Source organism: Lepidochelys olivacea (assembly GCF_965140295.1).
Source record: "Lepidochelys olivacea isolate rLepOli2 genome assembly, chromosome: 3".
Classification (NCBI taxonomy): Eukaryota; Metazoa; Chordata; order Testudines; family Cheloniidae; genus Lepidochelys; species Lepidochelys olivacea.
The window spans coordinates 136,104,767-136,127,598 of NC_140413.1; the positions used below are offsets into that span (position 1 = coordinate 136,104,767).

General features: G+C 37.8%; 1 protein-coding gene across 3 annotated transcripts in view; it reads right to left on the minus strand.

Annotated features, from left to right (window-relative positions):
• The window catches only part of HEATR1 (HEAT repeat containing 1), a 52,616-nt gene that overhangs the window by 17,621 nt on the left and 12,163 nt on the right, over window positions 1–22,832 (minus strand). For all 3 annotated transcript variants that reach the window (XM_084623736.1, XM_084623734.1, XM_084623735.1), the window contains exons 9-28: window positions 22,350–22,458; window positions 21,828–21,938; window positions 19,507–19,624; window positions 18,224–18,331; window positions 17,752–17,847; window positions 16,628–16,716; window positions 16,094–16,305; window positions 15,293–15,414; window positions 14,407–14,604; window positions 13,851–14,034; window positions 13,159–13,307; window positions 11,225–11,417; window positions 10,461–10,633; window positions 9,116–9,283; window positions 7,530–7,772; window positions 6,749–6,880; window positions 6,110–6,216; window positions 2,905–3,048; window positions 1,736–1,854; window positions 1,459–1,580 (exon numbers count right to left, since the gene is read on the minus strand). In XM_084623736.1, coding sequence (XP_084479862.1) covers window positions 1,459–1,580; window positions 1,736–1,854; window positions 2,905–3,048; window positions 6,110–6,216; window positions 6,749–6,880; window positions 7,530–7,772; window positions 9,116–9,283; window positions 10,461–10,633; window positions 11,225–11,417; window positions 13,159–13,307; window positions 13,851–14,034; window positions 14,407–14,604; window positions 15,293–15,414; window positions 16,094–16,305; window positions 16,628–16,716; window positions 17,752–17,847; window positions 18,224–18,331; window positions 19,507–19,624; window positions 21,828–21,938; window positions 22,350–22,458 — 2,897 coding nt within the window. The remainder of the gene's footprint in view (window positions 1–1,458; window positions 1,581–1,735; window positions 1,855–2,904; window positions 3,049–6,109; window positions 6,217–6,748; window positions 6,881–7,529; window positions 7,773–9,115; window positions 9,284–10,460; window positions 10,634–11,224; window positions 11,418–13,158; window positions 13,308–13,850; window positions 14,035–14,406; window positions 14,605–15,292; window positions 15,415–16,093; window positions 16,306–16,627; window positions 16,717–17,751; window positions 17,848–18,223; window positions 18,332–19,506; window positions 19,625–21,827; window positions 21,939–22,349; window positions 22,459–22,832) is intronic.

Consider the following 22,832-nt stretch of genomic DNA (forward strand, 5'->3'; position numbering starts at 1 on the left):
TTTTTTTTGAACTGACTAGATTTCAAGTTGACGGTGTCTCTTGAAGTTATAGAGAGCAACTATGCTGAAGGGAATATAATAGTTAGACATCAAAACAAAAATCTAAGTAAATTAGTAAAGAAAAGGAATTGAGAGTTAAGGCAGACTAAGTCTATCATGCTCTTATATCCAGATAATGCAGTACTGTGGTATGCAAAATCACCTATGAGTAGATTTTCAAAGACACAAATGCCAATTAGGTACACAACTCCCACTGACTCTCAATGGAAGTTGGACACCTAATTGCCCCTCTATCTTTCAAATACCTGCAATACCAAAGGTGACACAATGTGAGGTAATGACTGAGCAGCTGCTTTAATTTTTAGTTTTCTGACTTCTTTAGGCTACCTCACAACCACAATATGAACTTAAACACAAATTCAATTTGAAACTTTTCAGTTTAATGTAGCCTAGCACTGTGAAAGCTCTAAAGATAACTTCTGACAATTCTTTGAGTACTGCTGATGGCACCATCTTGCTAAAGCCTGTGCATTATTGGTTTTATAAGAGCTGTGAACAGGTTTCCCATGCAGGCTTAACAAGCAGAATAAATATGCCATGTTTTAGGAAGGTATTTAATATTCCAGGCAAATATTTACTTTATTTAAAACACGAAAACCAGCCACTGACCCGGTATTAAAGAAGGATGGAAAATTGTTTTCATGTTATATATTGGGTTCCCCTAAAGCAATTAAAAGCTACCTGTTGAATAAATTTCAGTTTAATCATGGAGAGGAGCACTTTATTTTTCAACTTTTCAACTGGTAGACTGAACAACAAATATATGCCTCTATATATTGATACACTTTCAACACCACTTGCGTAACTTATTTTAACAATGGTTGCATATTCAAATTTCAGCCCACAGAAGAGAACTCCTATTTCAGAAGCAGTTTCAAAGACTTAAAACATTATTAAATACAATCATTACACTGTTGCATGAGATAAAACACACTAATACCACCTTTCATGGTCATATCTGGGCCAGACGCTCCACTATGCTGCATAGCATGGAGGGAAGAAAGAAGGAAAGGAGGTGCAAAAGGCCCTGAACACAACAGAAGGGTGGGTGAGCCATTTAACCTGAGGGGGATAATGTCATGCTGAACCATATTGCCCTTTTGTAATAAGTTCTCCATTCCCCAAGGGTTTTTCTGTGGGAGGGATAATAAGACCCTTGATAATTAGTGATTAACAACTCCATGGCAAAGTATCTTTCTGTTTTTAAATAAATAAATGGGAGTGGGAATCTCTTCAAAAGAACGTAAGGGACATCTAATTTTGTCCCGTTTCTTTCAGTAGTTTTCTCTCCTGAAGTCCTCTACATCTTCCCCTCTATCTTAGCTTTCTATCTTCCCCTCTCTTAAAACCAGAGACAAAAAAGAGAAGAGTTGTTAATAAACCTCACACACAACTTACAGGGAACATGCCAGCAGCAGTACCAAGCAGTAGCAGCGCGTGGTGATGTGTCTGAGGCATTTCTGATACCCTGACACACTGAACTACCAGCTCCACATTAAATTTCTCTTTATCAAGGATATCTGCAGAGGGGGGAAAAATATCTTGCTTAGTACTGTTTTTTAAAAAAAGATCACTAGTCTTAAAAACAGACATATTATTGCAATCCTAAAAGGCAGCTAATGTACAAAAGCTAGGGAAAGTTTTCCTGCTCCGAACTGGAAGCTGTAATTTTTACCTGACTGGATCCTGCTGCCACCTGGGGACAGTTTCTGACAGATGTTTAGCAAACAGCTTAGGATTAGCTGCTTTGTATATTCCATATTTTCCTGTTCTGTTGTTGAAGTTTCCAGGCATCTAAATGATTCAGGAGGTAGTCAGGGGTAGGAAGTGGAAGGATGAAAAATAAATTTCAGATAAACTAGTGGACTAGTCACATCTTAAAAATTCAAACCAGAGATAATATTCAAACAAAGAGACTTCCATAAAAACATCACTAATCTTACACAGTATGTGGAGAAATTTCCTATTTTATCTCAGTGTTCTTTTTACAAAAGCTGCCAGAAGTTTCAAACTACGAACAATTTGTACTTTTTCTTCATTACAGGCCCCTCAGAAAATAATCACTGTGCACTGAAATGTCATTTGAACACTTAATGTCACTGAAAGGAAAAGCTCACTGAATCACCCACTTTCCTTTGAAATATCCATCTTCCCTTGACTGTAAAAGGTAAATTTGAAGGTTTGAAAACTAATCACCAAATCTGTTAAAAATTTAAGTTACAAAATAAAGGGAAATTTAGGGATTTAATTTTTACAGATTAGGTCCCAAGACAGGAAGGCAGACAGGCAATTCAGCAAGGCTCTACCTGCCAAGATGTTTGAGTAACATCTGGCTTTGAGTACTTCTTTGGGAGAGGTATATGTAAAAACCAGTAAACATCCGGAAATGGGGCAAGAGAGGAATAGCTATAATTTCATTAGGCTGCTTTAAAAAGGGCAATATTACTACTTTCTGTAAATCATCCTTCAGCAGCCCTGAATTAGGAACCACAAGGTCAGTCTGCCACCACAACCACCAGTGGAGATCTGCATGACCATTCAGAAAATCGGGGTTTAGGGAAACCGTAGCACTCCCAACCCCCTTAATACAGAAATAAAGCACATGTCTGACAAGCTGTGTGTGTTGTACCACTCTCAAAGACCCACAGTACAGTATACAATAATGACAGCAGCCCTGTGTCCTGCTCTCCTGACTAAAGGAGTTAAAACAAAGGGTGCACTGATACGTTGCTGCCACAATGTTTAGGTATTAGCCCACACTCTAATGTTTTACATCCCCTATTAGTGAGGAGAGAACAGGTAATGACTGATGTTTCTTACTAATTTTTAATTAAGTGTCATTACCTGGCCAGCAGATTAAAAAGTACAGGTACTAGCACCTGAGGACGCTTGATCTTCTTCTTGTGCTGCAGTAATTCCAGAATGAGTGTAACTCTCTGCCAGTTCACACTGCTGATTTCCGGTACTGATTCCAGAACTTGGGGTTTTCTAAAAAGATTACAACTCAAGAAAATTAAGATATATTCATTCAAAGAAAATGAACTGAGCACAGCTCACTGTTAGAAAAGAAACCACCACCACTTGGGTAGAGATTGCAAAGGTTTTGCATGGCCTTTCAAACAAAAATAGAACCTCAGGATTTATCAAAAGAAAAAACAGACCCAATTGTAAAAAAAGAAAAAAAGTAAAATTACAGCATGCCTACTACACAGACACACCCCCAAAACACAACTCTATATTCCAAGATGGGTTCCTGCAACTGAAATTATTTTTCTGTTATTAGTCAGTTGTCTCAATGCTGACCCGCTGGGCATCCAGCTAATGGACAATAGTCTCATTTTAACTTCTGGGTGGCTAGGCACTGACTGAACTTGGTCCACCTGACCAAGAAGGGGCACGGCATCTTCATGCACTGACTCCAACTAGTAAGGAAGGCTTTAGAACAGGTTCAAAGGGGGTAGGTGACAAAAGCCCACAGATGAGATATAAGAAGGTAACTTCAGCAGAGGATTAGATATTTGAGAGCTGGGGAAGGACATGGACAATTACAGCAGGGTCATAGAAGCGACAAGAGGAAAATCAGTGGGAGAATCTGCTCAACATTTTAGATGTCTATTCACAAATGCAAAGAGTATGGGGAACAAACAGGAAGAACTGGAAACATTTGTGCACAAGCTAAACTATAACTTAATTGGCATCATTAACTTAACATTGGGATAAGTCTCATGACTGGAATATTGGTACAGAGAGGTGTAGCCTGTTCAGGAAGGACAGGCAGGGTAAAAAGGGAGGTATTGCATAATACATCAAGAATATATACAATTGTTCTAAGGTCCAGAAGGAGGTGGGATGCAGACCAGTTGAAAGTCTCTGGGTAAAGATAAAAGAGGTTAAAAAAATAGGAGTGACACCATGGTAGGGGTCTACTATAGACCACAAATCTGGAGAAGGTGGGGATGAGTCACTTCTAGAGTGTCCAAAACAGAAGATCTGGTAATAATGGGGCACTTTACTCAGACATTTCTTGGAAAAGTAATATGGCAAAACACAAAATTTCTAATTAAGTTCTTGGAATGTACTGGGGACAACTTTTTGTTCCAGAAAGTGGAAGCAGTAACCATAGACTTGCTTCTGATGAACAGAGAAGAACTGGTAGCAAATCTGAAGATGGCAGCCAATTCGGGAGAAAGTCTTCATGAAATCCCATGATTTCATGATTCCAAGGAAAGAAAGGAGAGAGAGCAATAAAATAAAAAGACAAGGGACTTCAAAACAGAAGACTTAAACAAATTCAGAACTGGCAGATAAGGTCCCTTGGGAAGAAAATCTAAGGGAAAAGGAAATCTAAGGGAAAATCTAAGAGTTCAGGAGAGCTGGCAGCTTCCTCAAGGAGACAATATTAAAGACAACAACTGCCAACTACCCAATGCGAAGAAAGGATAGGAAGAATAGTAAGAGGCCAATATGTCTCTATCAACCATTCTTTAATGACCTGAAAATCAAAGAGGAATCCTACAAAAAAGTGGAAACATGGACAAAAATGGAAAGGAAGAGGACAAAGAATAGAACAAGCAAGTAGGTACAAAATCAGAAAGGTTAAGGTGCAAAGTGAGAGTTACACCTAGCAAAGGACATCGAAGGCAATAAGAGGATCTTTAAAACATTACAAATAAGAGAGAAATGAAGAAAAGTGTAGGTCTTCTACTTGGAAGGGAAGGAGAGCTAATAACAGCTGACATCAAGAAAGCTGAGGTGTTCAGTGCCTATTTTCCTTCAGTCTTCACTAAAGTTTAAGGGTAACCAGATACTCAACACAATTAATATTAACAAGGGGGAAGGAACATAAGCCAAAATAGGGAAAGAATATTTAGATAAATTAGATGTATTCAATTTGACAGGGACAGATGAAATTCATCCCAGGGTACTTTAGGAACTACATGACGCAATTTCAGAACTATTATCTTTAAAAAATCTTGGGGGACAGATGAGGTCCCAGAAGACTGGAGAGATGCAAACACAGTACCTATCTTTAAAAAGGGGAACAAAGAGGACCCAGCGGAATTATAGACCTGTCGGCCCAACTTAGATACCTGGAAAGATACTAGAACAAATTATTAAAAGACTGAGGGGGGGCTCGATAACAGTCTTCAAACATGTTAAGGGCTGTTATAAAGAGGATAGTGATCAACTGTTCTCCATGTACACTTAAGGCAGGACATGTAGTAATGGACAATCTGCAGTAAGGGAGATTTAAGTTAGCTATTAGGAAAAACATTCCAACTATAAGGGTAATTAAGCTCTGGAATAGGTTTTTAAGGGAGGTTGTAGAATCCCCGTCATTGGAGGTTTTTAACACCACTTTAGACAAACACTGGTCATTGATGGTCTAGGTTTACGTGGTCATGCCACAGCACAGGAGGCTGGAACTGACTTCTTGAGGTCCCTTCCAGCATACATTTCTATAAGTTGTCCTCTGACAAACACAATCTAAGAAGTAATTTAATGAGCAAGACCCTCTGTAAATCAAGTGGATGAAGTGGTTGCATACAGAGGAAGAGATAGAAAGAGAAGGACTGACTAACTGAATGAAGGTTCTCTCTCCAGAATTTACTTAGTGAGGTTATAAAAATAATATGACTGAAGCTTTTACTAAAAATAAAATAAAATAAAAATAATTGCTTTTTAGTTGAATGGCAAGATTTTGTCAATATCCATTAAAAACTCACCCATGCATTTTCTTTACATATATGTTAATAGTAAAGACACACAAAAATAAGCTCAGGCCTGACGGTGCACAGCAAGTTCAATATATGATTTTAAGGTTGTTGGGTAGGGATAGCGGTCTTCTGTATCAAGCACTCTATCAGCTGTTTTAAATAATATGGGGAGGCTTTAAACTCTGAAGTCCTTGGGATTTTTTTCTTCTTTACCGATGTAGTCAGAGAAGTTCCTATGCCTTCTATATATTTTACGACATTCTCTCAACAAGTGGTGTTTTCTAAATGTATACAGACAAACGCTGTAGCTTCAACATCTCTATGCCCATTACCTCTGCTGCTGTATTTTCTGTCTCCTAGTTTGCTGAACGGTAGCCAGAGCTTTGGCTTTCTCAGGAGGTTCTAGCTCTACACTAATCTGCTCAGCATCAACTGAAATCTAGAGCAAAAAATAAAATAAATTAAGTACATATGAGCAACAAACATCTATCCACCCACCCAAGTATTTATCTGGCCTTGGTCATCATAATAGCTATGAAAGCCTGTCCTAACTGCATTTCTTATGTCAATCAGAATGCAAGAAGAGTTTTCATCTATGTATTAAACAAACAAATTACTATTAAAGCAACAGTTACTCTCAATATATTTGGAGTAACACTTTTTGATTCTAGACAAATTACTTTTTCATACAGAAAATAAAAATGAAGCAGAGTGGACTGTTCCTCCTTCCTCTGAAGTTCATTATTACAACATAATGAATTCATACAGATGTGATACTTACCTTTTAGGAATACTATTTTAATGCATCTTTAATGCATATTAAATTATATTTTAATGTGGTTTGTATGGCTTCTGATGACTATCATGTTAAGAATTTCATAAGCAATAAATATAATTATTGATTGCAATTTAACCTCAAATATCTTAACAATTCTGACTAGATTCCCAAGTCCCAACAGTCTGCAACTTACCCCTTTAAAAACACTGCTAATTGCCTGGGCACAAAGTGGGTTTTTGCAATTTAACAATAAATCAAACAGAACTCTCAGTAGCTTCTGTTGCACCTTCCCATCTGGCACTGCAGCAAAGAATGGTTTAGTGATCTGCAAGGTTAAAAAAATATATATATATACGAAGCCAAAAACAGATATACTTTTTAATGGCAAAATGTGAAACGTGGGAAAATATAATTATTTTTATATCTGTATATATAATGATTTACATATACACACACAGACACGCCAGTCACATTTATGTACACATTGTCCCACTTTTGTGACTGTAATACAATATTTGAAACAAACAGTTGATTTCTATTCCAAGCAAAGTTATTTCTTACTTATCTTATTACTACTACTTGACATTATATCTTTTCTTTTTGTCTCTTGAAAAACAAAAATTTGAGGTAAAGCTCCTGCAGTAGCTGGTGAAAAGTAAAGAAAATGGAGCAGCAGCAGCCGCCGCCACAAGCAACCCTGGATACTTATCTTATTCAAAACAAAAATATAAAAGGGAAAAAACACTTTTACCTTTCAACATTTTAAAGACAAAGAGCTTTGAGGTATCTGTTTTGAAAACACTTCAAAAGAGCTACCTGGATCTGGGAAGCTGGTACGTAAAATAGTTTCATTCAGAATTTAGGGCCTTCTAACTTTGAAAGAGTCTGTTTAAATTCACTCATCAACACTCACATCTGCTATTTGAATTTAAAAAAAAAAAAAAAAATGAAAAAATTTGTTCAGAAATACCTACCTGCCCAAGTGCTGTGATCTGGAAAGTTGGAATTCCTTTGTAAAGCTCCTTTGCAATGTGCAGACTTCTGATGAACAAATCCAGACTCTGCTGATCCTTACATAAGAGGGCAGCTGAATGTTCACTGTATTTCCCAAGGATGAGATACAGAAGAACAACTTCATCTTTCAACACTGTCTCGGGTTCCTTTAGCACTTTCTCCAGTAATCTATCTACTGCAGGCAACAGGTGAGACAGTATCATCTACAAGTGAAGAACATTTGTAAGAGGGTGTTTTTTTAAATCACCTGTTGCTTTAACAAACTTTCAGAAGAGCAGTTTCATTTTTAGTGCAATATCAATCACTGACATCACACTGTGTGTTACTTTTTATTATACTTACATGTCAGGGCATGTCCTTACCTCTAGGATGCGCCTTCCAATGTGAACGTGGCATTGCAGGGGACTTTGCCCATTAATACCCCTCCAGTAACGGGGGAGGAAGAGAAGGAAGGGTGGTAAAGACAGCTGGGGGACGGGGCTGTTAAGAGGGTTATAGATTGCTGTGATAAGCCATATATCCAGTATCTCTATTCAGTCCATGATTTTTAGTGTCTAGCAAAGTTATGAATTAGTTATGCTAGACGTTAAAAATCTTGGACTAAACAGAAAGACTGGATTTATACAGTGTTGTTGTAGCTGTGTTGATCCAAGGATATTAAAAAGAGACAAGGTGGGTGAGGTAATATCTTTTATTGGTCCAACTTCTGTTGGTGAAAGAGAGAAGTTTCTGAGCTTACACAGAGCTCTTCTTCTTCCAGACCTGAAGAGCTCTGCGTATACTCAAAGTAAAAGATTTAGCTCACCCACCCTGTCTCTCTAATACTCTGGGAGTGACATGGATACAACACCACTGCATAAAATCTATGCTCGGTTTTTCAGAATATTTATGATTACTACAGCTCCTACAAACCCTAAGTTTCTGGCAACAATGGCAATCATCCAGTATGCCATTCACAATCCTTTTAAATAGGATAGCCTGTTATAATGTATTAAAACTCACACGGACATCTATCACCATCCCTTGTTTTAATGCAGTGAACTAATGCATTCGGAAGCAGTACAAAGCAAGGAATTCCAAATTCACTGCTTAAAAGGGAGTTAAATAGACACAAAATAAATTTAATTTTAAAATACTGAACATGCACAGAGCATTTGTTACTGCAGTTCTGTGAAATCTTTCTAGAAAAATGTTCTTGAGACCTTGTTCCAGAGCCAGGAGGACTTTAAATTTGCCTAAGGACTCTGGTGCAGTGGTCCTACAATAGAAAAAGTGCATGGCCGGAGCATGGAAATGTTTGTGATAATCTTTGAGTTATATTTTGCAGATGTGTCACATTTGCATACCATCTTAAAGTATCATCCAAATGTCTGCCAAAAATACTAGAACATAAAGTCAGCAGTTACTCAAAGTTACCGTTGCTAAATAAAGCTGCATCTTTTGAGTTCTCTACATTTCAAGATACTTCCATCATTTAAACAAAAAGCCCAACAAATCTTACATCCTATCCATAAAATAAATTTAAAACCAGAAAGCCCACACGCACCTCACCATTGACCTGCTGAAGAATCTTCATCAAGCTTCTTGCAACATATGATGGACAACCAGGGTCTTGTACACAATCAAGTATGTGTTCCAAAGCTTCTAACAGCTTCTTCTGCTGAGATTTCTGTTTACTTTCTGTCTGCAGTTCCTCAAACAAGCTTCCCAAACTCTAGTTGATAAAAAAAAAAAAAAAAAAAAGTGAAAAACAAGTCCTTCCAACAGAAGTTAAGGGCCCCAGAAAGCTGAAACATTTTAAAGTGAATGCAATGTGAGGCAGATGTGAGTAAATTTAATATATTATTCATTTTTAAGTCCTTCTTAAGTTTATTTCTGACTGAAAGAGAAAAATCAAACTCTCTTACATGACAGATGTATGAACACTCCACGTTCAAATAATGTGTACTGTACAGATACAAGCTTTTATGAATCTATTGCTCTATACAAAATCTGGCTGGTTCACAGGACATTAGCAAAACAGCCCATTCACTGCTTGAAAGAATAATGTGAACTCAGTGTGTGTTTTAAAATTGTTGGGATTGCCTTTCTCTGCAATCCTTCTCATCCAGGGGGCTAACTGTGGGAAGAGGCTTCAAATGTCTACTTTTCCCTTTACAAGCTTTCTCTAGGGGAAAACAGACAAGTTCCTGGGCCTTTTTCCTCCAAGCAAGCGCAACTTTTGGAGAAGAGGGTTGGTGGCTTGTGGCCTCTTTTTCCACCCCAATGGCCCAGCAGAAATTGCCTTGGATTCCAGGGGAAAAATGACACAGGGCGAGAACCACCAAATTTTTCAATAAATGCTAGCTTTCTCACCAACAGCCTTGCCGCCCTGCCTTCCACATCTAGTTTTATTAGTAATTATTGTCCAAGAAAATGTGGCTATTTATTCAACAGAGGATCTCTTAAAAAAAAAATCAATCTTAAAAGTCAGTATGTTTTGAAATACAAATTATCTGCAAATTATATAATTTTGTTATAGACACACATGCTGATTTTCAAGTCGCATTTAATTTTTCACTATATGAACAGTGGTTTAAACATATTTATTCAGTCCTCAAGTATTTAAGTGAGCTCCACTGCAATTTCTTTTGCATTCTGGTTTTCCTGGCAAATATTTTGATAGTTCCTTCCCCAAAACCAGACTTTCCACTTTCTCAATGCCAATAATGGCTCTTCCCTTCACACTCAAGAAAGCAGAATGAGTGGTCTCCTAAACCAAATAGGGGTGGGAGAGAATAGACAAGCATCTTGTCTGTAACATGATCTCTACTAGCCAATAGAGAAGATGGAATTCCAAGTAGGTCCCTGAAAATTTATTTCATTCACATGCACTTCAACAAAAATCTTACCTGAGTCACATAAAGGGGATCAGTTAAGATCTCCTCCGCTTTTTGTACCAGATTATGAAGAATGGGATGAAATGGAGACTCCTTTATTCCAGTCAGGGAACGAAGACAATTAAGAGCAGCCCTTCGCACTTCACTCACGGGACTCCCCAAGTTAATCAGCAGAGATATTACCACTAAAAATGAAAATGGAAAAAATTTGTTAAAACTGAGCAGTTAGAATTCTTACATTATTATCTACAGCAATACCAACAGATTCCTTTATATTTAAAGGGTGTGCTCTTTTCCTTAAAAATCTTGAGGGATATACAGTAACTATTTTTAATATGAGCCATGTGGAAATCTGGCCATAAATTTCATCACCAAGATGCTTATATTATTGTTTAAAAATGAAGGACTTAAGTTTTACTACTAAAGCCTATGTAGCATCCTTTTCTTGTTTAAAATTTGTGTTACGCTCTACATAAAAACATGATGTGATTTCTCAGACACAAATTTCAAAAGCAGGTGGTGATTTGACAATTGCATGCACAAGTATTACATATGAAAACAACACTACAGCTCTGTTATAGTTTTGATTTGTCAAAGACAAAAACATTAGGAAATTCAAATGTATGGTTTCAACAAGAAATGTAGCACTCATAATGCAGACAGAAACAACATGACAAGAAAATGAATGTTTAACACTTTTTCTAGAGCACAGATATCACTTTTTATTAACATGTGACTAAGCCTTAGCAAGACAGAAGTATATGGTTTCCCTGTACCTGGGGAAGAGGCTGATACCAGCTGTTTTTTCTTTTGGGCAGCCTGTGATGTAAGCATTGCACACCCTATATACAAAGCTCGAGTCTGTAGCATCGCATTCACTGTGTAGTTTAGCTGATTTGAGAGGTTATAGTTATAGGTCCATAAAACTGAAAGGAATTTGAACAGATCCTCTGAATCTTCTAAATGTACCTTTAAAATAAAAAGTTAAATATATTTATTTGTTACCTCTTTGTCCTGTGTACCTTTACATTCTTTTATGCAAAGTACTTTCTCTCTTATGTTTTCTATTATAGCTTGAAAAGGTATTTACAGAAACACCCATTTCATTTAGATTGAGACTAAAAGTGTTGAGCATAATATAAAGCTAACATTAAGAATTTTTTATTCCTTGTTTGAGGACTCTGTCCTTTTTTGGGCAGCTGTTAACCCCTTGCTGCATGCAGCATTCTTTATGCCATCCTGAGAGCTTTCTATAATTTTACTTCAACTGAAGTCTTTTTTTTTTTTTTAACTTTTTCTTTCAGAGACTATTGAAATCAATGTCATTTGACACAAGGATTTCTGAAGCTCTTGTACTTTTAATACAAACTGGAACCTTATCTTTTCAGTTTGATTTGTGGTTGTCATCTAATGATCTGTTCTAACTTATAATTATTATTAAATATGAGTATTGTGGTGCCCAAGGCCCCAATTTGGTTTGAGGCCCCACTGCGCTAAGTGGTGTACAAACACAGCCCCTACCTCAAACAGCTTTTTTGAGAGTAAAGTACTGAAAGACAATTTGGCACCATCCTCAGGGGCGCAACCAGAATTCTTCTAAGGAGGGAGACTAGGTTATGCGCTAAGTAGCAGAGGTCACTACAAAAGATGTATGTGGAGGTAGGTGGCCCTGGGAAATCTGAGTCCCAGTGGAAAAGGAGAGCTGGGCAGGGGGAAGCCCTGGTAGGGAGGAGAGGGGGAGCTGGGCGGACAATAGGGGCAGTGAGGAAATGGGGGAGGACAGGGGATCAGGCAGTGACCCCGCACAAAGCCTGTCCGATCCCCACCTCTCCACTACCTGTGCCTGGCTCCTGCTCCTTATGGGGGGCTCCACTGTTTGGGTGGGCCCATACCTAGTTCCACCCAGTCCTGTCTATAACGTCCTTGGCTCCTTCTCATTCCATGCAGACTGGCCACTGAGCACACCCTGGCTGGGCCTGGCACCTGCTGGCTCACAGGACACTCTGCAGCCAGGGAGGGATAGGGGCTGCCTGGCCCAGGAGATTGGCTCCCTGCAGCCAAGCTCTGGCACCCCACTCATACCCTGCAGCCAGGCCCCCAGGTCATTTTCCCCCCCGAACATACTACATGCATTCTTACCATGTTATATGGTAAACCAAACAGCTAACTAGATTTCATGGGTTATGTTATCAAGATATACAACTGGACATAGTTAAGCACAACTACTTTTCTCTATTTGAAGCAGATCTGCCTTGCAGTGTTAAACATTTCTCCATTCAGGCAATCATAATCGCTATAAAAACTGTCCATATAATGAAATCTTCTGTAAAAAGACCTTGAGACCAAATTTTAAACCATTATAGGATGTTTATTAAATGCTTTCTGCTGTATATCAATGAAGACTAGTGCACAAAAAGCTATGTTAAAATACCTGAATTGCACTATACAGTATTTAGTCTTAGATTATATTTAGAAATCGTAATGGACTTCAGGCAACCCACAACCAAACCTTTTACAGAAATACATTGCTTAGTGCTTAAACAGTCTTCCATTCTCACTCAGATGTTACCATGAAGCAAATAAATATTTAAGCAGGATCCCTTGGAATTGTTCTCAGCTTTCTTTAAATTTTATGTAGCGATTCAAAACAAGTTAATGAAGAAATAATTCAGAATATTCACTAAGAACAAAAAAACACACACAAAAATACCTTGAACAAAAGACTCAGCAGTGCTCTGAACTGAAGAGCATCAGCTCCCTCACTGGCTCCACTGACAATGACGTCAAACAGCCCCAACAACAGGTGTAAATACTCTCTGCTCTTTTCATTCAAACTTTCAGGATTCCACCAGATTTCATCTATGGCCATGAGCAGGGCGGAGAAAAACAAAAACCCCATTATTAGTTGTATAAAGTACCTTCAGGGTATGTCCACCCTGTGAAAAAGGACGTAAGGCATGGCCATGACCAGCCCAGGTCAGCTGACTCAGGCTTTCGGGGCAGTAAAATTGCAGTGTTAACGTTTGGGCTTAGGCTGGAGCCCGGGCTCCCAGAGCTTCCCCCTTTGCAGGGCCTCAAAGCCTGGGCTCCAGCTGAAAGCCCAATCATCTATCCTGCAATTTTATAGCTTTGCAACCCAATCCCGAGTCAGTAGCATAGCCATACCCCTGAAACAACTCCCCCAACAACTTTGCAGCTGAAGAATCTAAGAAATGTGGCCGTTTTCAAGTCTAGAGAAAGGAAATTTCTAGAAATCTGTTTAGTGTAACAAAATAGTATAAGAAAGCAAAGTCTGTGTTTTGGAGAACAACTTTTAATGGGGAAAAAATCCCATGGACCTAATTTTTTCTTCCTTACTTCACATGGTCTGTGAAGGTTCGCGGTTTGAGTTCTGAAGCTTACCTTTCATAAAGGATATGGGAGGCTTCAGGCCACTAACAAAGCTTTTCAAGAGAAGCATGAGCATGGCTGAATCTTCTACATCAACAGCCTGACCACAGTTGAGCTTTTCTATGTATTTATTCAACAACTCGACTGACACCAAGCCTCCAGGCACTGACTCAATAGGCCATTTTGCAGGAATCATCTGAGAATGAAAACATAACTTGAATGTACACCCACACAACCCGTCGACTCTGCCTGCACCTCTTGCGGCGCTGGAGTACAGGAGTCGACGGCAGAGCGCTCAGGGGTCCATTTATCGCATCTAGACTAGACGCGATAGATCGATCCCCGCTGGACCGATCGCAGCCCGCCAATCCAGCGGGAAGTGAAGACATACCCTTAGAAGTCTTAATACCAGTCTTAAGAAAATGCTGACAAGTGTATTTTTTTTTTTAAAGGAACAGAGACAAGATTTTCTGTCCATCCCAACGTTGCTGATCTTGCTACTCTACTTATGAAAGAGACCTTACTCTCAACAAAAGGAGTATCATCTACAAAATTACTTAATTCTTACCTCTGCAGAATGACTGCCTTCGAGTTGTCTTATTTTTCCCTCCAGAAGACTGAAGATTCTGAGAGCCAATGACCAATAACTTTCTTCCATTTGTGAATTACAGCAGCACTGGACAAGCACAAAGCTGATTACGTGAGCAGTTACTTTCTGCCTCATGCTGTCAGATTCATTTTCAGCTACATGTATCAGACCTTCCACCTATTTAAAAAAAAACAAACAAACAAACCCCAAAAGCCACAACAGTGTAAGAGACATCACAATATGCTCTTTTTATGTCCTTGCTCCAGCAATGTCACAGGCAGCAGAAGTTCTAAACTTTCCCACACTTCCTTATCAACTACCTTAATTATGACCTGATATTAACACCTCTATTGGTGCGAGGTCAGTTTCTATGGCCAATTCAGTCACTGGTCTCTCCTCCAACAAGGGTACCAATCAATACAGAAAATGCCATTGCAATAGGCAATGTGAACATTTGCCCATGGACATCTGTCTGTCCAAACTGGACAGAGACCTTTAAACTCATTACATATTTGTTCTCTGATTGGCAAATGTTTTGCGGGAAACAATGCCCATAAAATAGTTTTGCTATGGTTACACTAATAAGGCACCTAAATGTAGTATTCTGTGTGTCGTATACAAGGTTTTCCTTTTTATGAGAGAGTTAATGGGCATTAAATTTATTCTGATCATTACATTTGGTACTATGCCATAAATATATTGTATCAGCAGTTGGATAAAATGTACAGCAGTTGCTGTAAAATGTAACAAACAGCATATTTCACGGTCCCACGAATCTCATTCTGTCTGCTATAGCGATCATCTATAAGTACATACAGAAGTGTGGATTACCATTAAAAAGAATGTATTTTAATTGTGCACATACCATCTGTAACATTAAGGAAGGATCCCCTGAAGTTATGTTATCAGAAAACAGCAGGATCATCCTCTGGTTGGCCATACCAACCAAATCTGCAGACTTGATGGATTTTATCACTTTTTCAAAAGCTATTTCCATAAAACAGAAAAGGTGGATACATGAATCACAAGTGAAAACACTGATAGCTTGACAATATTTAGAAATATTTAAACACTTTAAGCAATTAATTTTCTTATCACCAGCATCCTTGCTTTTCTTTACTAAGCTCTCAAACTATTGAAGCTTTCCATGTGCATTGCCTCTTGACCTCCCTTGCTTAATCCCACTCCTCTGTTTGCATCAGAAGAGTTTATTCTAAGAACATGTTATTCTTTCAAAAATAAAAAAGATCCCACTACTCAACATGTCAGCCACCCCCGTTTCACTGTTTCCTCTATTGTTTAAAGTTCCTTTTAAACCTGAATTCAACTAGAATTTTGCATCATTAAAGTCCAGATGACTTGGCCTCAACATGGCAAATCAAAATCCCAAAAAAAGTCTCCTCAAATCAGTTACAATTATAGATGTTAAATGAAACAAAAGAAAAAAAATCCCACTTCAGATCAAAGTATTTCTTTAAATTTGAGTAATAAATAAATCACAAGAGTTTAATGTATGAATACATAACCCACTTTCCAAAGCTTTTAGACACACATTAGGGGTGATAACTTCTTAGTGGTGGCCCAGCTCTCTACCACCTATATGAGTATCAAGTTCTAATGTCCAATACTTTTTCTTTACTCAAACCAATTGTTTTTAACAGCTTACCTTCTGGCCAGCCCTTCAACAAAGGATGTAGGGAGCAGAGGCCAGATTCTGATAGACAAACTGCCATTTTCCATTCTGCAGATTTTGAATTATTATTAGTGATTACCATAAATGGTAGCAACTGCATTACTATTTGATTTAATAGCTCTTCCCTCTCATTCAGAATCTCTTCTTTGAATAAAATGTTTACTGCTCCCTCAAGAACCTTATACCTAGAACGCAGGAAAAAAGAAAAAAAAACGCTGAAGGAGCACCACTTGATTACATCACCAATAACATTTCTCCAAATTATTTCTATTTCCTATTGATTCAAATTAGAGTTTGAATAGCAAGCCAGAGAGTAAAGGAAAGTCACAAAAAATATCAAGTAATTTCAAATCTCTCTCAATATAAAATTACCACTACTAAAGGAATCCAAAGTTAAGATATGACACACACCACCCACAACAACCACCTCACAACCCAAGCTCCATCCATTAATATTAAAAGCTTGGGGGGGAGAAAGGGGAAGACAAAAGAAACACAGGCACATACCACTTCCCGTTCTTTGAAAGATCAACTTTTTGAAATAGAGTCAACAGACTTGAAACAGTTATTTCTGGACTGATCTGTCCCTTGTAAATCTACAAACAAATCAACGGATGCAAAAATTAAATGACCAATATACAAGATATAAGATAATCTATGAAACTGTGATAGCAAGTGCATCACCAATCATATTAAGTAGAAAAATTAAACACTGATAAGTGAACTTATGTTGATCAGCTAGTATGTTTATTATAAGGAAAAAGAAAATTAAAGTAACTTCTAGCAAGCTCTGGTTTACTAGATCCATGAAGAATATGGTCTGAATGCACAGCTGGATGGAAAATGCATTGATTTTGAAACAACCAGAATGTTTCATAATGAAGTAAGTTTTTCCTCTATGTAGTATTTGTTAAATGCAAATAAAAAAAACCCAACACATGCTAACAAAAAGTTTTATTTCTGATCATTCATGCGTTCTGTTCATCTCTCTTTGTGGTCATTGGTATACCATTTCTTAAAATCAACCACTCTACAACTGTCACAAGGAAAAATCCTACCAGAAATACTAATAGATGTAATAATTAAAAATAGTTTATGTAATGATCTCTTCTCCCACAACATACAGTATTGCCTGATGTAGAAATAGTAGGCAGGACTTTAGTAAGTATGTCTCTAATCAACTGTGTTTAAAAAAAAAAAAAAAGAATGCATGCATGCTTATCCCTACCAAGACCAAAAAACTTTGATACAGATGTCTTTTCCTAACACCTAGAGCTTTTCTGGGAGGGGGCTGAAGGATCCTCTTATTTATTTGCATAAAATGGACAGAGTAGTTTATAGGATGAGCAGAACTCTGGATTAAAATATGTTCTAGTGACCAGATCAACACAGTACCCTGGGTTTAGTAGTCTCCAAGAAGAGAAAAAAAAAATGTAAAGTAAGGAATAGTCTGCTAGCTTTTTGCTTCTTGGTCCTATTAAAAGGATAGAGCTACACACAAATTCTCATCAATGCCAGTGGGGTCAGTGGAAGGGAAGGCACAATTAATATAAAGCATTAATTCCAGACCGCTTCTGAATATAGAGAAATAGCTAAAATCTCACTTGACCTATCAGGAAACATTGACTTACCTCCAAGGCACTGAGAGCAGTCATAACAACCTCCATGTTGTCATCCATAAGTCGTGCAAAAATGGCTTCTTCTATGAAGGACTTGTCAAAGCCCTCCTGAACAAAGAGGGAAAAGCAGTTAAGGAACATTAGTTTCCAAAGCCTTCTTGGCAGTATAACTTTCATGACATATGAACTCAAGTACAGGAGAATAAAAGCCTCAGTTAGGGAGATGTTAACTGCTAATACCAGTGGAAGAAAGAAACAGAAGTATCAGACTCCATTGTGGGACCACAAGCAGCTTCGTAAACTGGAATTAAACCCAGACTCTGGATGACAGGATCCAAGTTTAAAGAAACAACAACTGAACTGATTGAAAACAACATTAAGGATAATGTGTTTGTCTTGTCTTCAGTTAAAGTTTCTATAAAAAGACCCTCTGAAGATAACAGACATCATTTAACTTCTTTAAATGAGAGACAGAGGTACCAACCTTTGATGCTTCAATGATCTCCTTCAAATGCTGAACAGCCAAGACTCTGACGCGTGGCTGTGGATGATTCAGGCTAAGCACCAGAGAGGTATCCGAGTCTTCCAGAAACTGAAATGTACATTGCACAGTTGCTCAATGTATGTTGAAAATTAATCAATTAAACTTTGCGATTAATTGCGATTCAGATGCACCCGAAGAAGTGATTTTTTTTTTACCCATGAAAGCTTACACCCAAATAAATCTGTTAGTCTTTAAGGTGCCACCGGACTCCTTGTTGTCCATGTGTGAACAAGCCTTAAATTCTCACTCTGCCAAGGTAAGGAAGCGCCCACACTGCATTTATCTAAGGGTTCTGAGAAAACTTGAATGACTGAACCCAGATAGAGGCAGCTAAGAAGGTAACTCGAATAGACCAGATGCCCGCAGCTTATCTCAGCAACCCTGAAGTTGCTTGAACACGGAGTCCTGTGTCCTAATTTTACATACCATGATTTCATCAATTGGCCACCCATTTATAGAATCTGCGCTATTTATGCAGCTATGTTTTTCTTGAATTGGCCTAAAGTGTCTGAAACACGGCTTTTAATGGCCCATAATCTTTACCAGTTTGCATGTTTGATTTGGAGGTAGCCAGCTTTGAATATGAAGAAATTTAGCTATAAAAGAATGTAAAAAAAAAAAAAAAAAAACCACACATTAATGTTTTCTTGACAAAAAAAGTGTGGAGTACAAATGATTTTGCTGTGCACTGTTATGTGATATGCCCAGGCTTTATTTCTCTTTGGAGACAGCATGCTAGGAAGCTTGGAGTCACTAAATTCCTCTAGTCACTGAATATCATCAGCCTTTGAAATGAGTAAAAAGCAACACGATAACATTATGAAAAATGTCTTCACAACCTTCCTTGATTAGAATAATGGTCATCACTCCGCTGCCACCTTTTCTAATTTTGACAGTTCTGTCCAGCTTGCAAGACATTGACAATGTCCCAAAGTAACACTGGGGCACATGTGACCTTGTCACAACACAGCAGAAAATCATGACCAAAGCAGCACAATATAAGCTACTAGCCATTTATTCAAGTTGCTCTTTACATTTGGTAATTGTAGACATTATCACAGTTTTGATCAAGCACAATGGCACTTAAATCAGTCACAATGCAAGGAAAAAAAAAAAGAGAGAGAGAGAGACAAGAAACGACAGATACATTCCAGTATAATACTACTGGCTTCAAGGCAGCATACCAGAGTTGATTTAGGTCCAGAAATTGGGTCCTTACCTACCTGATATTTACTGCCACTCACTGAGAGAGAGATAAATTGGTGGAAAAGATCTTGCTCATTCTGATTTATAACATCTTTCAGATACTCTTCCAGTACCAAGTCTAAGGCTTTAGGATATCTGCCAACAACCAAGAGAAACAGGTTCTGCACAGAGAATTACTATAGAAGTTATGCACCAATTACAACAGAAATACATGCAGAGGATACAGAATGTTGGAACACTTGTTTGAATCACAGAATCATAGGACTGATTCTATGGACCTCGAGAGATCATCTATTCCAGTCCCCTGCACTCAAGGCATGACTAAGTATTACCTAGACCATCCGTTTGCTTAACCTGCTTTTTAAAATCTCCAATGACAGAGATTCCACAAACTACCATGGCACTTCACTCCAGTGCTTAACTACCCTGACAGTTAGGAAACTTTTCCTAATGGCCAAACTAAACTGCCCTTGCTGCAATTTATAAGACAACTGCATCTTGTTCTACCCTCAGAGGATATGAACAATTTTTATCCCTCCTCCTTGTAGCAACCTTTTATGTACTTGAAAACTGTTATGTCGCTTCTCAGTCTTCTCCAGGATAGATATCAATAATTTCAAAAATAAAATAAAAATAAATAAATAAAATTGGATTTTTGGGATAAAATGCTTCTTGAAGAAAAAGCCTGTCTAAAGATAGTTTTAATTAAGATATCTTTGAGCTATAATGTATCTCAACATGGAATAGGGATTATAAATTCTAATTCTATAGTATGAGACAATATATTCATGTAATGTTTAAAAAGGTTTTGTAAATGAGTTCCAAAAGTTCACAGATTAAGGGACCCAATCTTATGGGGTTCCAGGGGCTTCTGTATAGATTATTTAGGTTAACCTTTCTATCTACCCAATGGGACTCAGTACTCAGTCTAGAAGATACCACCAGAGATGCTTAGTTTTGCAGTTCTCAAACTGTGGATTTGTGTCTCCAGAGATAACATACTTTATTAATAGCAAAAATGTTTGTAAATAAATACCTAGAAATGAGAAACAACAGACCTCAACCCTACTGTCCCTCTGCAAACTTGTGTACACAAAGTCAAACCCTTACTTCTCTCTGAAAGTGCAGAGATTCAAAAAGTTCAATGAACAGAAGACGGTTGGGGGCGGAATAGATCTGGACAAGGAGAAGAAGTCTGGAGAAAATGTGAGAAGGGAGGGACAGGCAATAGAAACAAAAGTGAAACTGTTTGAGCAGCATATTCCCGAAGTCTTGAGGTTTTTCTGAGTATAGCCTTCATTGATTTGAGATCTACAGTACCATTCTCTCACTAGAAGGGCAAACCTATAATGGCAGCAAGCCATAAAAGAAACCCAGTTTGGGAATATTTTAAATGAAGTTCCTCTACCTGTGGGTAAGACCGGCATGTGTGCAAAATGCAAACAGTACAACACAGAAATACAAGGCCTGGTGGCCCAAATAAAACAACATCATGAGAAGTGTTCCTTCTCAGGAGGAAGCTGCGTTGAAGATGATGAACAGAACATGTCTGAACATGCAGGATCTTCATGTTGGTGAACTTTTTTATTTCATACTCCTTTCTTAAGGACTACCTGTCTTCCTTCTGGACTATTCTTGAATTTTCATGTTTGAGCAAAAAAAATATAATTGTTACTCTATGGTACTATCATTTTAGATGCAGTTGGGATAAAAAATACACCATAATAATACCTTGAGTATTGCTCATTGCATTCACTGACAGTGCTAATTTCACCTTTAAAATAGCACTGTCAGTGAATGCAATGAGCAATACTCAAGGTATTATTATGGTGGTAATAATTTTTTTTCCAAGAGACATCTAGGTAGCTGAAGTCCCCCATCACCACCATGTCCCGTGCTTTGGATGATTTTGTTAGTTGTTTAAAAAAAGCTTCATCCACTTACAAGTAATTCTTCAAAGGGTATTAATCTGATCGTGTTTTCATAAAGCTGGTCAAGAATATAAAGAACCACTAGTATAAATGATTAACAGAAAAGGCTCAGTATAACTTAAGAGTGCTGGGAGAGGCTAGCAGCTGAGGTGCTCAGTTATTAAGGTGATGGGGAATGTACAAGGATAGATTTGGCTTTAATTACATGTACTGTAAAGACCAAAATTATGCTTACATAGATCACTCAGCATACCTAAGTGACAAGTATGAAGTCACAATTAGGATAAAGGTACCCTAGGTAAATGCCATATGAACACAAATTACTAACAGAAGAATATATTGATTCACAGTTGACTTACCATACTTTCATACTGCACAAAATGCATAGGAAATAAAAAGTAACTTACTTTCTTTCAAGAAGTCTGATGAGAGGAAGAAGTTGTTTATTGAGCACAGCCATTTTGGTGGAATCAGATTCATTCTCCACACCATAGGAAATAAACTCTTCAAGAAATTTACTAAAGTGACAAAAACACAAATAAAACAGACATGTAGACAAGACAACACTAATCGTCAGCATTATTAATTGAGACGAATAGAATAGTTTTTGTGATTCATAGCATATGTTATAAATACAGGTTTTCTTCTGAGTTTAAATTTCATCCCCGAAGTAAATTTCTCTTTGTAAGGCCCCAAGCCGACAAAGACTTATCCATGTATTTAACTCTGCTCAAAGGAGTCATCCCAGTGAAGTCAAACACCCAGAGTTCAAACACCAATATGTCTGCAGGATCAGGGCGCGTCAGGAACCCATGAAAGCTGGGAAGGTAACAGACATTCTGACACAATGCTAATTATGTTGTCACAAATTAGGTGCTATTGTAGCTGAAGTTAACATACATTGTGGAAAATAATCGAAATTAGCTCACCAGGCCAAAAGGCGATCTAAATCCTTTTCCAGTGCTACACTTGTAAGTATGGCTTCTAGATGTCTCTTACAGATTTGGTTATCTGTCACTTCAGATTCCTCATGCTCCTCTTAAGAAGAAACACACAATTAGACATTTTTTAAAAGCAAGATGAACAGTTGTTTTAAAATAAACTCTCTACATTTATTACACCAACAACCACAGAAAAAAAAAGAGACAGCAGTTTCTTGTGGATTAAGCACATAAATGGGAGACTGGAACGTACCCCATCAGTAACACTATCCTGCTATGTGCCTTTGGTCAAGTCAAGTAACCATGTGCTGTACCTTACCTTCCCAACCTGTAAACTGGGGACCATAAAGGTTATTTATTTCCTATAGATCTTTCAATGATTAAATATTACGAGCTGCTCAGTATTATCACTATATGGCTGGAGTAAAAATTGTGGCAACTGTTACATATGGTCTCTCAAGCGACGTTCTA